This window comes from Fringilla coelebs (genome assembly GCF_963513975.1).
Source record: "Fringilla coelebs genome assembly, chromosome: 3".
NCBI classification, from domain to species: Eukaryota; Metazoa; Chordata; class Aves; order Passeriformes; family Fringillidae; genus Fringilla; species Fringilla coelebs.
Window position 1 is genome coordinate 1,791,773 of NC_140030.1, and position 17,876 is coordinate 1,809,648.

Consider the following 17,876-nt stretch of genomic DNA (forward strand, 5'->3'; position numbering starts at 1 on the left):
CCCCATAAACCCCATAAATCCCATAAATCCCCCAAAACCCTACAAACCCTTAAAACTCCATAAACCGCATAAATCCATAAATCCCATAAACCCATAAATGCCCATAAAACCCCAATAAAAACCCCATAAATGCCCATAAAACCGCACAAACCCCATAAACCTCATAAAACCCCATAAATCACAAAAATCCCATAAAACCCCACAAACCCATAAACCCCGCAAACCCCATAAATCCCATAAATCCCATAAATCCCAAAAACCCCATAAACCTCATAAAATCCCATAAAATCCCATAAACCCATAAATCCCATAAAACCCCATAAATCCCATAAATCCCAAAAATCCCATAAACCCTGCAAACCCCATAAATCCCATAAACCCCATAAACCCCATTAATCCCATAAAACCCCACAAACCCCACACACCCCACAGACCCCATAAACCCCACAAACCCCATAAACCCCATAAACCCCATAAACCCCATAAAACCCCATAAACCCCACAAACCCCACAGACCCCATAAAATCCCACAAACCCCATAAATCTCATAAAGTCCCATAAAATCCCACAAACCCCATAAATCCCATAAATCCCATAAATCCCACAGCCCTTCCCAGGGCAGAGCCAATCCTTTATTTTTTGGGAGCGATCCCGTCCCGGCACTTCGGGGCGGATTTGGGGTTTTTCCATTTGGGGTTTTTCCATTTGGGGTGGGTTTGGGATTTTTCCCTTTGGGGTGGATTTGGGGTTTTTCCATTTGGGGTTTTTCCATTTGGGGCGGATTTGGGGTTTTTCCATTTGGGGTTTTTCCTTTTGGGATGGGTTTGGGGTTTCCTTTTGGGATGGATTTGGGGTTTCCATTTGGGGTGGATTTGGGGTTTTTCCATTTGGGGTTTTTCCTTTTGGGATGGGTTTGGGGTTTTCATTTTGGGGTGGATTTGGGGTTTTCCATTTGGGATGGGTTTGGGGTTTTCCATTTGGGGTGGATTTGGGGTTTCCCTTTGGGGTGGGTTTGGGGTTTCCCTTTGGGATGGGTTTGGGGTTTTTCCCTTTGGGATGGATTTGGGGTTTCCCTTTGGGATGGGTTTGGGATTTTTCCCTTTGGGGTGGGTTTGGGGTTTTCATTTGGGGTGGATTTGGGGTTTTCCCCTTTGGGGTGGATTTGGGGTTTTTCCCCTTCAGAATGGATTTAAGATTTCACTTTGGGATGGGTTTGGGGTTTCCTTTTGGGATGGCTTTGGGGTTTTTCCATTTGGGGTGGATTTGGGGTTTCCATTTGGGGTGGATTTGGGGTTTCCCTTTGGGATGGATTTGGGGTTTTCTCTTTGGGGTGGATTTGGGGTTTCCATTTGGGGTGGATTTGGGGTTTTTCCTTTTGGGATGGGTTTGGGATTTTTCCCTTTGGGGTGGGTTTGGGGTTTTCATTTGGGGTGGATTTGGGGGTTTTCCCTTTGGGATGGATTTGGGGTTTTCCCCTTTGGGGTGGATTTGGGGTTTCCATTTGGGATGGATTTGGGGGTTTTCCCTTTGGGATGGATTTGGGGTTTTCCCCTTTGGGGTGGATTTGGGGTTTTTCCCCTTCAGAATGGATTTAGGATTTCACTTTGGGATGGGTTTGGGGTTTCCTTTTGGGATGGATTTGGGGTTTCCATTTGGGGTGGATTTGGGGTTTCCTTTTGGGGCGGATTTGGGGTTTCCATTTTGGGATGGATTTGGGGTTTCCCTTTGGGGTGGATTTGGGGTTTTCATTTGGGGTGGATTTGGGGTTTCCCTTTGGGATTGGTTTGCGGTTTCCCTTTGGGATGGATTTGGGGTTTCCTTTTGGGATGGATTTGGGGTTTTTCCCTTTGGGGTGGATTTGGGGTTTCCATTTGGGATGGATTTGGGGTTTCCATTTTGGGATGGATTTGGGGTTTTTCCCCTTCAGAATGGATTTAGGATTTCACTTTGGGATGGATTTGGGGTTTCCTTTTGGGATGGATTTTGGGTTTTTCCTCTTCGGGGTGGGTTTGGGGTTTTCTCTTTGGGATGGATTTGGGGTTTTTCCCTTTGGGATGGATTTGGGGTTTTCTCTTTGGGGTGGATTTGGGGTTTTTCCCTTTGGGGTGGGTTTGGGGTTTCCATTTGGGGTGGATTTGAGGTTTCTCCTTGGGATGGATTTGGGGTTTTCTTTTGGGGTGGGTTTGGGGTTTCCATTTGGGGTGGATTTGGGGTTTCCATTTGGGGTGGATTTGGGGTTTTTCCATTTTGGGATGGATTTGGGGTTTTTCCATTTGGGGTGGGTTTGAGGTTTCTCCTTGGGATGGATTTGGGGTTTTCTTTTGGGGTGGGTTTGGGGTTTCCCTTGGGATGGATTTGGGGTTTTTCCATTTGGGATGGATTTGGGGTTTTTCCATTTGGGGTGGATTTGAGGTTTCCATTTTGGGGTGGATTTGGGGTTTTCATTTTGGGATGGGTTTGGGGTTTCCGTTTGGGGTGGGTTTGGGGTTTTCATTTTGGGATGGGTTTGGGGTTTTCCTTTGGGATGGATTTGGGGTTTTCCCCTTTGGGATGGATTTGGGGTTTTTCCTTTTGGGATGGATTTGGGGTTTTCATTTTGGGGTGGATTTGGGGTTTTTCCCTTTGGGGTGGATTTGGGGTTTCCAGCTGGGGTCAGTCTGTCCGGCCGGGGTCAGTCCTGTTGGGGTCAGTCTGCCCGACCAGGGTCAGTCTGTCCCGTTAGGGTCCATCTGTCCTGTTGGTGTCAGTCTGTCCGGCCGGTGTCCGTCTGTCCGTTCGGTGTCAGTCTGTCCATTGGGGTCAGTCTGTCCAGCCAGTATCAGTCTGTCCGTCTGGTGTCAGTCTGTCCGGCCGGTGTCTGTCTGTCCTGTTGGTGTCAGTCTGTCCGCCCCGTGTCAGTCTGTCTCTCCGGTGTCCGTCTGTCCATCCAGTGTCAGTCTGTCCGGGCGGGGTCAGTCTGTCCTGTTGCAGGTTTGTTGTCCGTCTGTCTGCCCGGTGTCAGTCTGTCCCACTGGGGTCAGTCTGTCCTGTTGGTGTCCGTCTGTCTGGCCGGTATCAGTCTGTCCACCCGGTATCCGTCTGTCCGTCCGGTGTCAGTCTGTCTGGTTGGGGTGGGGTCAGTCTGTCCACCCGGGGTCCGTCTGTCCGCCCGGTGTCAGTCTGTCCAGCTGGGGTCAGTCTGTCCGTCCGGGGTCAGTCTGTCCTGTTGCAGGTTTGTCGTCCGTCTGTCCGCCCGGTGTCAGTCTGTCCGTCCCGTGTCAGTCTGTTATGGGGCAGGTTTGGCATCCGTCTGTCCATCCGGTGTCAGTCTCTCCGGACGGTGTCCGTCTGTCTGTCCCGTGTCAGTCTGTTAAGGGTCAGGTTTGGCGTCCGTCTGTCCGTCCGGTGTCAGTCTGTCCCATTGGGGTCAGTCTGTCCGGCCGGTATCAGCCTGTCTGGACGGTGTCAGTCTGTCCCGTTGGCGTCCATCTGTCCCGTTGGCGTCTGTCCCGTTGGTGTCAGTATGTCCTGTTGGTGTCCGTCTGTCCCGTTGGTGTCCGTCTGTCCAGCCAGTGTCAGTCTGTCCGGCCGGTGTCCGTCTGTCCCGTTGTTGTCCGTCTGTCCTGTTGGCGTCCGTCTGTCCCGTTGGCGTCCGTCTGTCCCGTTGGTGTCCGTCTGTCCTGCCGGTGTCAGTCTGTCCTGTTGCAGGTTTCTTGTCCGTCTGTCCTGTTGGTGTCAGTCTGTCCTGTTGCAGGTTTGTTGTCCATCTGTCCTGCCGGTGTCCGTCTGTCCCGTTGGTGTCAGTCTGTCCTGTTGCAGGTTTGTTGTCCATCTGTCTGCCCGGTGTCAGTCTGTCCAGCCGGTGTCCGTCTGTCCTGCCGGTGTCCGTCTGTCCCGTTGGTGTCAGTCTGTCCTGTTGCAGGTTTGTTGTCCATCTGTCCTGCCGGTGTCCGTCTGTCCCGTTGGTGTCAGTCTGTCCTGTTGCAGGTTTGTTGTCCGTCTGTCCAGCCGGTGTCAGTCTGTCCTGTTGGTGTCAGTCTGTCCTGTTGCAGGTTTGCTGTCCATCTGTCCCGTTGGTGTCCGTCTGTCCCGTTGCAGGTTTGCTGTCCGTCTGTCCCGTTGGTGTCAGTCTGTCCTGTTGCAGGTTTGCTGTCCGTCTGTCCCGTTGGCGTCAGTCTGTCCTGTTGCAGGCTTGCTGTCCGTCTGTCCTGCCGGTGTCAGTCTGTCCCGTTGCTGTCCGTCTGTCCCGTTGTTGTCCATCTGTCCGGCCGGTGTCCGTCTGTCCGGCCGGTGTCAGTCTGTCCGGCTGGTGTCCGTCTGTCCCGTTGGTGTCAGTCTGTCCCGTTGGTGTCAGTCTCTCTGTCCGGTGTCCGTCTGTCCCATTGGTGTCAGTCTGTCCCGTTGCAGGTTTGTCGTCAGTCTGTCCCGTTGGCGTCTGTCTGTCCAGCTGGCGTCAGTCTGTCCGGCCGGTGTCAGTCTGTCCCGTTGCAGGCTTGCTGTCCGTCTGTCCCGTTGGTGTCAGTCTGTCCTGTTGCAGGTTTGCTGTCCGTCTGTCCGGCCGGTGTCAGTCTGTCCTGTTGCTGTCCGTCTGTCCCGCCGGTGTCCGTCTGTCCGGGCGGTGTCAGTCTGTCCCATTGCAGGTTTGCTGTCCATCTGTCCCGCCGGTGTCAGTCTGTCCCGCCGGTGTCCGTCTGTCCGGGCGGTGTCAGTCTGTCCCGTTGCAGGCTTGCTGTCCGTCTGTCCGGCCGGTGTCAGTCTGTCCCGTTGCAGGTTTGCTGTCCGTCTGTCCGGCCGGTGTCCGTCTGTCCCGCCGGTGTCCGTCTGTCCGGCCGTTGGTGTCAGTCTGTCCGGCAGCGCACGCCGGCGTCCTCGGCGTGCCCGCAGTTGCTGCGGCCCCATCCCGAGAAGCCGCACTGCTCCAGGGACTCCTCGCTGCCCGTGCAGGACACGTCGTCCATCCAGATCTTCCCCGAGCCTGCGGACACACGGACACTCCGGCATCCCAAAGGATGGAATCACGGGATTCCCAAAGGATGGAATTCCAGGATTCCCAAAGGATGGAATTCCGGGGATTCCCAAAGGACGGAATTCTGGGGATTCCCTCAAGGACGGAATCACGAGGATCCCCCAATGACAGGACTCTGGGGATCCCTCAAGGACAGAATTCCAGGGATCCCGCAGGACGGAATTCCAGGGATTCCCAAAGGATGGAATCCCGGGCATCCCCCAAGGACGGAATTCCAGGGATCCCACAGGGATGGAATTCCGGGGATCCCAAAGGATGGAACTCCGGGGATCCCAAAGGATGGAATTCCAGGGATTCCCACAGGGCTGGAATTCCGGGGATCTCCCAAGGACGGAATTCTGGGGATCCCACAGGGACGGAACTCCGGGGATTCCCCAGGGACGGGACTCTGGGGATCCCACAGAGACAGAATTCTGGGGATTCCCCAGGACGGAATCCCGGGGATTCCCAAAGGACAGGACTCTGGGGATTCCCAAAGGACGGAATCACGGGGATCCCACAGAGACAGAATTCCGGGGATTCCCAGATTCCCCAATCCCAGACTCCCCAAATCCCAGATCCCCCAAATCCCAGACTCCCCAATCCCAGATTCCCCAATCCCAGATCACCCAATCCCAGATCCCCCCAATCCCAGATCCCCCAATCCCAGATCCCCCAAATCCCAGATCCCCCCAACCCCAGATCCCCCAATCCCAGACTCCCCAATCCCAGATCCCCCAGACTCCCCAAATCCCAGAATCCCAAATCCCAGATCCCACAAATCCCCAATCCCCCAATCCCAGATCCCCCAAATCCCCAATCCCCCAATCCCAGATCCCCCAAATCCCAGATCCCCCAAATCCCAGAACCCCCAAATCCCAGATCCCCAATCCCAGATCTCCAAATCCCAGATCCCCCAATCCCATATCCCCCAAATCCCATATCCCCCAAATCCCAGATCCCCCAAATCCCAGATCCCCCAAATCCCAGACTCCCCAATCCCAGATCCCCCCAACCCCAGATCCCCAAATCCCAGATCCCCCAAATCCCAGATCCCCCAAATCCCAGATCCCCCCAACCCCAGATCCCCAAATCCCAGATCCCCCAATCCCACATCCCCCAAATCCCAGATCCCCCCAATCCCAGACTCCCAAATCCCAGATCCCCAATCCCAGATCTCCAAATCCCAGATTCCCCAATCCCAGAATCCCCAATCCCAGATCCCTCAATCCCAGAATCCCCAATCCCAGATCCCTCAATCCCAGATCCCCCAAATCCCCAATCCCCCAAATCCCAGACTCCCCAATCCCAGATCCCCCAATCCCTGATCCCCCAATCCCTGATCCCCCAATCCCAGATCCCCCAATCCCAGACTCCCCAATCCCAGATCCCCGGGAATATCTCCCAAAGGCTCCTGGGGTTCCAGCAGGGTCTGGCAGGTCCCGGTTCCCCGTGGAGCTCTTCCCAAATCCCACAGGAGCCATTCCCAAATCCCCCAGGAGCCATTCCCAAATCCCCCAGGAGCCATTCCCAAATCCCACAGGAGCCGTTCCCAAATCCCACAGGAGCCATTCCCGAATCCCACAGGAGCCGTTCCCGAATCCCACAGGAGCCATTCCCAAATCCCAGAGGAGCCATTCCCAATCCTGAGGAGCCGTTCCCAATCCCAAATCCTGTTCCCGAATCCCACAGGAGACATTCCCAATCCCCAGGAGCCGTTCCTGATCCCGAATCCCATTCCCAATTCCCACAGGAGCTGTTCCCAATCCCCAGGAGCTGTTCTCAAATCCCCAGGAGCTGTTCCCAATCCTGAATCCCATTCCCAAATCCCATGGATCCATTCCTGAATCCCCTGTCCCATTCCCAAATCCCACTGGAGCTGTTCCCCAATCCCCAGGAGCCATTCCTGAATCCCACCGGAGCCGTTCCCGATCCCGAATCCTGTTCCCAAATCCCATGGACCATTCCCAATCCCAATCCCGTTCCCCAATCCCCTGGAGCTGTTCCCGTTCTTGTTCCCGTTCCCAAATCCCATGGAACCGTTCCCAAGCCCAAATCCCATTCCCCAATCCCATGGAGCCGTTCCTGTTCCTGATCCCGTTCCCGATCCCGTTCCCAAATCCCATGGAGAATTCCCCGTTCCCAATCCCGTTCCCCAATCCCATGGAGAATTTCCCGTTCCCAATCCCGTTCCCCAATCCCATGGAGCCGTCCCCGTTCCTGTTCCCAGTCCCATTCCTGTTGCCATTCCCCAATCCTATGGAGCCATTCCCGTTCCCGATCCCGTTCCCGTTCCCAAATCCCGTTCCCAATCCCATGGAGCCGTCCCCCTTCTCATTCCTGTTCCCAGTCCCATTCCCGTTCCCATTCCCCAATCCCATGGAGCCATTCCCGTTCCCATCCCTGTTCCCATTCCCGTTCCTGATCCCGTTCCCGTTCCACAATCCCATGGAGCCGTTCCCGTCCCCAGTCCCGTTCTTGTTCCCATTCCCAATCCCAAATCCCGTTCCCTAATCCCTTGGAGTCGCTCCTGTTCCCATTCCCGTTCCCCAATCCCATGGAGCCGTTCCCGTTCCCGATCCCATTCCCAGTCCCATTCCCCAATCCCATGGAGCCGTTCCCGTTCCCGATCCCATTCCCAGTCCCATTCCCCAATCCCATGGAGCCGTTCCCGTCCCCGATCCCATTCCCAGTCCCATTCCCCAGTCCCATGGAGCCGTTCCCGTCCCCGATCCCATTCCTAATCCCGTTCCCCAATTCCCATGGAGCCATTCCCGTCCCTGTTCCCGTCCCCGTTCCCGTCCCCGTCCCCGTTCCTGTTCCCATTCCCGTCCCTGTTCCCGTCCCCGTTCCCGTCCCCGTCCCCGTTCCTGTTCCCATTCCCGTCCCTTTTCCCGTCCCCGTTCCCATTCCCGATCCCATTCCCCAATCCCATGGAGCCGTTCCCGTCCCCGTCCCTGTTCCCATTCCCATCCCCATCCCCGTTCCCATCCCCGTCCCCGTTCCCGTTCCCGTTCCCGTTCCCATCCCCATCCCCATCCCCATCCCCGTTCCCGTTCCCATTCCCGATCCCATTCCCCAATCCCATGGAGCCGTCCCTGTTCCCATCCCCGTTCCCGTCCCCATCCCCATCCCCGTTCCTATCCCCGTTCCCGTTCCCGGTGCCGCTTCCGGTGCCGCTCCCACCTTGCCCGAAGCGCGCCATGCGGAACACGTCGGCGGCGCCGCGGAAGCCCAGCATGCGGCACGCCACGTCCCCATCCCCATCCCCATCCCCATCCCCATCCCCGTTCCCGTTCCCGGTCCCGCTCCCGGTGCCCTCGCACCTTGCCCGAAGCGCGCCATGCGGAACACGTCGGCGGCGCCGCGGAAGCCCAGCATGCGGCACGCCACGTCCCCATCCCCGTTGCCATCCCCATCCCCGTCCCCGTTCCCGTTCCCGTCCCCGTTCCCGTTCCCATCCCCGTCCCCGTTCCCGGTCCCGCTCCCGGTGCGCTCCCACCTTGCCCGAAGCGCGCCATGCGGAACACGTCGGCGGCGCCGCGGAAGCCCAGCATGCGGCACGCCACGTTCCCATCCCCATCCCCATCCCCATCCCCATCGCCATCCCCATCCCCGTCCCCATCCCCATCCCCGTCCCCATCCCCATCCCCATCCCCGTCCCCATCCCCATCCCCGTCCCCGTTCCCGCTCCCGCTCCCGGTGCCGCCCGCACCTTGCCCGAAGCGCGCCATGCGGAACACGTCGGCGGCGCCGCGGAAGCCCAGCATGCGGCACGCCACGTCCCCGTTCCCATCCCCATCCCCGTCCCCATCCCCATCCCTGTTCCCGTTCCCATCCCCGTTCCCGTTCCCATCCCCGTTCCCGGTGCCGCTCCCGGTGCCCTCGCACCTTGCCCGAAGCGCGCCATGCGGAACACGTCGGCGGCGCCGCGGAAGCCCAGCATGCGGCACGCCACGTCGCCGTCGCGCCCGTCCCAGCCGTCGTCGCAGACGGAGCCCCAGCGGCGCTCGTGGAAGATCTCCAGGCGCCCCTCGTGCCCCCCGGAGCCGTTCACCAGCCGCACCGAGCCCTCCGCCGGCGCTGCGCCGCCACACCGTCAGCGACAGCGGGGGGACAGCGGGCAGGGCACGGCGGGCAGGGCACGGCGGGCAGGGGACAGCGCGGGGACAGCGCGGGGACAGCGGGCAGGGGACAGCGGGAAGGGGGGTGTCAGACATGGGGACAGTGCAGGGACAGCGGGCAGGGGACAGCGGGAAGGGGGGTGTCAGACATGGGGACAGTGCAGGGACAGCGGGCAGGGGGACAGCGGGCAGGGGACAGTGCGGGGGCAGCGGGCAGGGGGTGTCAGACACGGGGACGACGGGCAGGGGACGGAGGGCAGGGGGGCAGGGGGGTGTGAGACATGGGGACAGCGGGCAGGGGGTGTCAGACATGGGGACAGCGGGCAGGGGACGGCGGGCAGGGGGACATCAGACATGGGGACAGCACGGGGACAGCGGGCAGGGGGACCGCGGGCAGGGGATGGCGGGGAGGGGACGGCGGGCAGGGGACGGCGGGCAGGGGGACATCAGACATGGGGACAGCGGGCAGGGGACCGCGGGCAGGGGGTGTCAGAGACGGGGACAGTGCGGGGACGGCGGGCAGGGGACGGAGGGCAGGGGACAGCGGGCAGGGGACAGCGGGCAGGGGGTGTCAGACATGGGGACAGCACGGGGACGGCGGGCAGGGGACAGCGGGCAGGGGGTGTCAGACACGGGGAGAGCGGGCAGGGGACAGCGGGCAGGGGGTGTCAGACACGGGGACAGTGCGGGGACGGCGGGCAGGGGACGGAGGGCACGGGGACCGCGGGCAGGGGGTGTCAGACACGGGGACAGTGCGGGGACGGCGGGCAGGGGACGGAGGGCACGGGGACCGCGGGCAGGGGGTGTCAGACACGGGGACAGTGCGGGGACAGTGCGGGGACAGCGGGCACGGGGACAGCGGGCAGGGGACGGCGGGCAGGGGACGGTGGGCAGGGGCTGTCAGACACGGGGATGGTGGGCAGGGGGTGTCAGACATGGGGACAGCGCGGGGACGGTGGGGAGGAGACCGCGGGCAGGGGGTGTCAGACATGGGGATAGTGGGCAGGGGACAGTGGGCAGGGGACAGCGGGCAGGGGGACATCAGACATGGGGACAGAGGGGTGTCAGACACGGGGACAGTGCGGGGACAGAGAGGAGGGGACGGCGGGGAGGGGACAGCGGGCAGGGGGGTGTCAGACATGGGGACATCGCGGGCACGGCGGGCAGGGGGACAGCACGGGGATGGCAGGCAGGGGGATGTCATCCATGGGGACAGCAGCCACAGGGACAGCAACCATGGCCATGGGGACATCAGCCATGGGGGTATCAGCCATGGGCACGGCGGCCAGGGGACAGGGGGCAGGGGACAGAGGGCACGGGGATGGCGGGCAGGGGATGGCGGGCAGGGGGTGTCAGACATGGGGACAGCGCGGGGATGGCGGCCAGAGGACAGCGGGCAGGGGGTGTCAGACACGGGGACAGTGCGGGGACAGCGCGGGGACAGCGGGCACGAGGACCGCGGGCAGTGGGGCATCAGACATGGGGACAGTGTGGGGACAGCGGGCAGGGGGACATCAGACATGGGGACAGTGCGGGGACGGCGGGCAGGGGACAGTGGGCAGGAGATGGCGGGCAGGGGGTGTCAGACATGGGGACAACGGCCAGGGGACGGCGGGCAGAGGGACAATGCGGGGACAGCGGGCAGGGGACGGCGGGGAGAGGATGGCGGGCAGGGGGACAGCGGGCAGGGGACAGCGGGCAGCGGACAGCGGGCAGGGGGTGTCAGACACGGGGAGAGCGGACAGGGGACAGCAGCCGTGGGGAATGTCCCCAAGCTGGGATGTCCCTGAAATTCCACGGGGAATGTCCCCAGGCTGGGATGTCCCCAGGCTGGGATGCCCCTGGAATTCCATGGGGAATGTCCCCAGGCTGGGATGTCCCTGGGGTGGCAGGAAGGATGTCCCCAACCTGAAGGACACCTCCGGCATTCCCGACCCCCTCCCCCGGCATTCCCGGTCCTTTCCCCTCCCCGCCCACCTTCCCCGGCTCCGCCTCCTCCTTGCCCGGGCGGGAGAACCCCGGGATGGTTTTCCCAGCATCAGGAATTCCTCCCTCCATCAGGAATTCCTCTCCCCATCAGGAATTCCTCCCTCCATCAGGAATTCCTCCCTCCATCAGGAATTCCTCTCCCCATCAGGAATTCCTCCCTCCATCAAGAATTCCTCTCCCCATCAGGAATTCCTCTCTCCATCAGGAATTCCTCCTTCCATCAGGAATTCCTCTCTCCATCAGGAATTCCTCTCTCCATCAGGAATTCCTCCCTCCATCAGGAATTCCCCCTTCCATCAGGAATTCCTCCCTCCATCAGGAATTCCTCCTTCCATCAGGAATTCCTCCTTCCATCAGGAATTCCTCTCCCCATCAGGAATTCCTCTCTCCATCAGGAATTCCTCCTTCCATCAGGAATTCCTCTCCCCATCAGGAATTCCTCTCCCCATCAGGAATTCCTCTCCCATCAGGAATTCCTCCCTCCATCAGGAATTCCTCTCTCCCTCCATCAGGAATTTCCCCTCCCCCGCACTCACCGCTGCTGCCGCCCGCGACTCCTCGGTCCCCCTTGTCCCCCTTGTCCCCCTTGGGGCCGCGCTCGCCTGGGAAGAGAGCAGCCGGAATTTGGGGGGATGGCTGAGACCCCCACAGCCCCCAGACCTCGGAAATCCCCAGGAATTCCCAGAAATTCCCAGAAATTCCCAGGAATTCCCAGAAATCCCCAGGAATCCCCAGGAATTACCAGAAATCCCCAGAAATTCCCAGAAATTCCCAGAAATCCCCATTCCTCTTTGATGCCCCTGGACCCCCACAAATCCCCAGGAATTCCCAGAAATCCCCAGGAATTCCCAGAAATCCCCAGGAATTCCCAGGAATCCCTAGGAATTCCCCAGGAATTCCCAGAAATTCTCAGAAATTACCAGAAATTCCCATCCCTCTTGGATGCCCCCAGATCCCCAGAAATCCTCAGAAATTCCCAGGAATTCCCATAAATCCCCATAAATCCCGAAGAATTCCCATAAATCCCCAGGAATTCCCATAAATCCCCATAAATCCCCAGAAATCCCCAGAAATCCCCAGAAATCCCCAGAAATTCCCAGGATTTCCCAGAAATTCCCATAAATCCCAAAGAATTCCCAGAAATCCCCAGAAATTCCCAGGAATTCCCATAAATCCCCAGGAATTCCCAGGAATTCCCAGAAATACTCAGAAATTCCCAGAAATTCCCAGAAATTCCCAGAAATTCCCAGAAATTCCCAGAAATCCCCATCCCTCTTTGATGCCCCTGGACTCCCACAAATCCCCACAAATCCCCAGAAATTCCCAGAAATTCCCATAAATCCCCAGAAATCCCCAGGAATTCCCAGAAATACTCAGAAATTCCCAGAAATTCCCAGAAATCCCCATTCCTCTTTGATGCCCCTGGACCCCCACAAATCCCCAGGAATCCCCAGAAATCCCCAGGAATTCCCAGAAATCCCCAGAAATTCCCAGAAATCTCCATAAATCCCCAGGAATTCCCATAAATCCCCAGAAATTCCCAGGAATTCCCAGAAATCCCCAGAAATCCCCATTCCTCTGTGATGCCCCTGGACCCCCACAAATCCCCAGGAATTCCCAGGAATTCCCAGAAATCCCCAGGAATTCCCAGGAATCCCCAGAAATTCCCAGGAATTCCCAGAAATCCCCAGAAATCCCCAGGAATTACCAGGAATTACCAGAAATCCCCATCCCTCTTTGATGCCTCTGGACCCCCATAAATCCCCAGGAATTCCTAGAAATCCCCAGAAATTCCCATAAATCCCCATAAATCCCCAGGAATTCCCAGAAATTCCCAGAAATTTCCAGAATTTCACAGAAATCCCCAGGAATTCCCAGAAATCCCCAGAAATTCCCAGGAATTCCCAGAAATCCCCAGAAATCCCCAGGAATTCCCAGGAATTCCCAGAAATCCCCAGAAATTCCCTGGAATTCCCAAAAATCCCCAGAAATCCCTATAAATTCCCAGGAATTCCCAGAAATCCCCAGAAGTCCCCACGAATCCCCAGGAATCCCCAGGAATTCCCAGAAATCCCCAGAAATCCCCAGAAATCCCCAGAAATCCCAGAAATTCCCATGAATCCCCCCAAATCCCCATCCCTCCCGACATCCCATCTCCCATCCCTGCTCCCAAAAACGGGAAATCCCAAAAATCCCCCGGGACAGAGCCGGGCCGCCGGGCAATCCCGGAATTCCTGACCGCAGATCCCACGGAGGGCAACAACCCCCGGGATTTCGGGATGGAATTCCCGATTTGGGGATGGAAAATCCCGATTGGGGCTAAAAACGCCTCAGGGCTGGGGATCCCCCAATCCCGGGGGAGCAGCAGGAAATCCGGGAATGGCATCCATGGAAAAGGGCGGGGCCGGGGGGGCGGAGCGGCTGGGCAAACATTCCTGGCCGTTGGATATCCCGGGAATGATTCCCTGTCTTGGGAATGATTCCCAATCCCAGTCCCAATCCTAATCCCAATCCCAGTCCCAATCTCAATCCCAATCCCAATCCCAATCCCATTCCCAGTCCCAATCCCAGTCCCAATCTCAATCCCAATCCCAATCCCAATCCCAGTCCCAGTCCCAATCCCAATCCCAATTCCAATTCCAATCCCAGTCCCAATCCCAGTCTCAATCCCAATCCTAATCTCAATTCCAGTCCCTATCCCAGTCCCAACCCCAATCCCAACCCCAATCCCAACCCCAATCCCAATCCCAATCCCAATCTCAATCCCAATTTCAATCCCAGTCTCAATCCCAATCCCAATCCCAATCCCAGTCCCAATTCCAGTCCCAATCCCAATCCCAATCCCAATCCCAATCCCAATTCCAGTCCCAATCCCAATCCCAGTCCCAATCCCAATCCCAATTCCAGTCTCATTCCCAATCCCAATCCCAATCCCCTCCAGGTTTCTGTTCCCCACAATTCCCAGCTCTTCCCAGGGTGTTTTCCCTTCCTGCCTCCCCCGCAGGAATTTTGAGGCACAAACAGCATTTTTGGTGTTTTCAATCCCACTTTTGGCTGAGACCGGGAATTTCCCATCCCAGGTCTCCAGGGACAGCCATTCCCGCTAAATCCCGACTTCCTCCTCCCACAGTTTTCCTGGGAAACCGCATCCAGCCAGGAACGCCCCAGAAAACACCGGGAGATCATTCCCAAATCCCTGCCCCCACGGAGCCCCGTAGAATGGGAGGACATCCCAAATCCAGATTTGCGGAGCGGCGTGGGAGCGGGAATCGCTGGAATTCCCGTCCCTCCAGGAGATCCGGGCGCCTCCCGAGCCACAGGATGCCCCGGTGCCCCTTCCAGGGTGGGCCCCTCATCCCGGGATCCCGGATTCCCGCCGGGATCCGCGGCCGTACCTTTGAATCCGCGCGTTCCGGCGGGGCCGCGCGGGCCCAGCTCTCCCGGGTCGCCCTTCAATCCGCGCGGGCCGGGCGGGCCCCGCTCCCCGGGCAGCCCTGGAATGACCACCGGGACACAACATGAGCCGGTTCCGGCGGAATTCCGCAAGCCTGGAGTGCCAGGGAAGGGCGGGGCACCCCAGAGAGTCCGGCCCATCCTTCTCCCGCGCTTCCCTGGGATCCGGGATGGATTGATCCGGGGGCTGAGGAATTCCAGAGCGTCCTTAGGCTGGGGTGGAGCTGGGCTGAACTGGGCTCCAAAGCTGGAGATCAAGGAAGGGAAACCAGGATCCATCCCCAGGGATTGGGATGTGTGAGAGCCCCAGGTCCCGGGATCCGTGTTGTCCAAGGGGTTGGATTTTCGTTGGAGGAGGAGGATGGAACCCCCTGGTGTGAGCATTCCACACCAGGGAGGGGGGAATTGCGCTGGAGTTTGGGAATTCCTTCACAGGGGGCACATCCAAACCTCAGAGGGGACCTCCATCCATGTGGGACCTGGACCTGGACCTGGACCTGGACCTGGACCTAGACCTAGACTTGGACCTGGACCTGGACCTGGATCTGGATCTGGATCTGGACCTGGACCTGGATCTAGACCTGGATGAGGACCTGGACATGGATCGGCTCCTGGATCTGGACCTGGGCCTGGATCTGGACCTGGACCTGGACCTGGACCTGGACCTGGACCTAGACCTAGACCTAGATCTGGATCTGGATCTGGACCTGGACCTGGACCTGGACCTGGACCTGGATCTGGATCTGGACCTGGACCTGGACCTGGATCTGGATCTGGATCTGGATCTGGATCTGGACATGGACATGGACATGGACATGGACCTAGACCTAGACCTAGACCTAGACCTAGACCTAGACCTAGACCTGGATCTGGACCTTTACCTGGACCTGGTCCTGGAACTGGACCTGGACCTAGACCTGGACCTAGACCTAGACCTAGACCTAGACCTAGACCTAGACCTAGATCTGGACCTTTACCTGGACCTGGTCCTGGAACTGGGTCTGGTCCTGATCTTGGACCTGGACCTGGACCTGGATCCAGCTGTGAATCTGGTCCTGGTCCTGAAACTGGACCTGGATCTGGGTCTGCATCTGGACTTGGATCTGGACCTGGATCCAGTTGTGGATCTGATCCTGGATCTGGGTCTGGGACCTGAAACTGGACCTGGACTTGGACCCAGACCTGGATCTGCTCCTGGTCCTGGACCTAAACCTGGACCCAGACCTGGATCTGCTCCTGGTCCTGGTCCTGGACCTGGACCCAGATCTGATCTGTTCCTGCTCCTGACTCTGGTCCTGGACCTGATCCTGGTCCTGGAACTGGATCTGGTCCTGATCTTGGACCTGGACCTGGACCTGGATCCAGCTGTGAATCTGGTCCTGGTCCTGAAACTGGACCTGGATCTGGGTCTGAAATCTGGGCTTGGATCTGGACCTGGATCCAGCTGTGAATCTGTTCCTGGTCCTGATCCTCATCCTGAAACTGGACCTGGACCTGATCTGAACTCTGGACTTGGTCTGCACCTGGATCTGCATCCGGTCTTGGACCCCAGCCAGGGCCTAGGCCTGGATCCAGGTCTGGCTCTGGGGTGGAGGGGGCGACCCTGTGCTGGATTTGGGATCTGCTGGGACCTGGGGATGATCCCACGGGATCGATCCAGCTGGGATTCATCCCGAGCCTGAGCTGGGCTCGGATCCAAAGCCCCACCAGGATTTAAGCCCGGCTCTGTCCGTGTGGAGGGAGCCCTGGATTCCCCAGGCACCGCTGCCCCCGCCCTTCCTGGACTGGGCTTTTCCAAACTTAGTCACGATTTTCCTCTGGTTTATGAGGAAAAAAATTCTCCAGGAGGAATTCCAGCCCCAGCTCCAAACTTTCCCTGCTGTGTCCATCCCCAGGAGGGATCAGGACCTGGATTCCTGCGGGGCATGGACAGGAGGGTGGATTTTCCATGGAAAAGGGTGGATTTTCCATGGAAAAGGGGATTTTCCCAGGATACACCTGAACCCAGCCTTCTCAGATCCAAAGGGTGGTGCCTGCATCCCGAAAAACTCCTGGAAAAGGCCTAAAAATCGCGGCTCTTCCAACAACTCCTTCCTGAAGGTGAACCCTCCTGGGATTTGTTTTGTTTTTCTGTTTGAACAAGAAAAAAAAAATTGGGGGAAAAAAAAGGAAAACGGAGGAAAAGAGCCAATGTAATTCCGAGGGTTGTTACACCCAAGAAAAACAGCCACGAGTCCGTCAGTGCCAGAAATTCCAGCTGGAGGGAGAAGGAACACGGGCAGCTGGAGGGGCTGGCCGAGGGAGATCGGATTTCCAGGCTGGCTCTGCCTCGATGGGCTGGGCCTGGGAAGGAGCGATCCCAAAATCCCAGGGTTTGAGCCCAAAGCAGTCCCAGCCAGGTCACGGGGCCTCAGAATCCTTGGAGCAGAGGATTCCAGGCATGGATCTGGAGCTGGGGCTGGAGCTGGGGCTGGGTCTGGATCTGGATCTGGATCTGGATCTGGGTCTGGGTCTGGGTCTGGGTCTGGATCTGGGTCTGGGTCTGGGTCTGGGTCTGGGTCTGGGTCCGGATCTGGGTCTGGATCTGGGTCTGGGTCTGGGTCTGGGTCTGGGTCTGGACCTTGACCTGGATCTGGACCTTGACCTGGACCTGGGTCTGGATCTGGGCCTCGGTCTGGATCTGGGCCTGGGTCTGGGTCTGGGTCTGGTTCTGGTTCTGGTTCTGGGTCTGGGTCTGGTTCTGGGTCTGGGTCTGGGTCTGGGTCTGGATCTGGGCCTGGGTCTGGGTCTGGATCTGGGTTTTGGATCTGGGTCTGGGCCTGGGCCGGGCCTGGGTCTGGGTCTGGGTCTGGATCTGGGCCCGGGTCTGGATCTGGGCCTGGGTCTGGGTCTGGGTCTGGGTCTGGGTCTGGATCTGGGTCTGGGTCTGGGTCTGGATCTGGGTCTGGGTCTGGATCTGGGTCTGGGTCTGGGTCTGGATCTGGGTCTGGGTCTGGATCTGGATCTGGATCTGGATCTGGGTCTGGGTCTGGATCTGGGTCTGGGTCTGGATCTGGGTCTGGATCTGGACCTGGACCTGGATCTAGGTCTGGATCTGGGTCTGGATCTGGATCTGGATCTGGATCTGGATCTGGATCTGGATCTGGGTCTGGATCTGGGTCTGGGTCTGGATCTGGGTCTGGATCTGGGTCTGGATCTGGGTCTGGGTCTGGATCTGGACCTGGGTCTGGGTCTGGATCTGGGTCTGGGTCTGGATCTGGGTCTGGGTCTGGGTCTGGATCTGGGTCTGGGTCTGGATCTGGGTCTGGATCTGGGTCTGGATCTGG

General features: G+C 58.6%; 1 protein-coding gene across 2 annotated transcripts in view; it reads right to left on the reverse strand.

Moving 5' to 3' along the window:
* Positions 1 to 4,494: 4,494 nt before the first annotated feature.
* Positions 4,495 to 17,876, reverse strand: part of SCARA5 (scavenger receptor class A member 5) — a 38,334-nt gene continuing 24,952 nt past the window's right edge. The window contains exons 6-9 of one of the 2 annotated variants that reach the window (XM_084203687.1): positions 14,493 to 14,591; positions 11,634 to 11,699; positions 8,876 to 9,067; positions 4,495 to 4,954 (exon numbers count right to left, since the gene is read on the reverse strand). In XM_084203687.1, coding sequence (XP_084059813.1) covers positions 4,498 to 4,954; positions 8,876 to 9,067; positions 11,634 to 11,699; positions 14,493 to 14,591 — 814 coding nt within the window. In that variant the 3' untranslated portion in view covers positions 4,495 to 4,497. The remainder of the gene's footprint in view (positions 4,955 to 8,875; positions 9,068 to 11,633; positions 11,700 to 14,492; positions 14,592 to 17,876) is intronic. The other variant, XM_084203688.1, reaches the window with a different exon arrangement.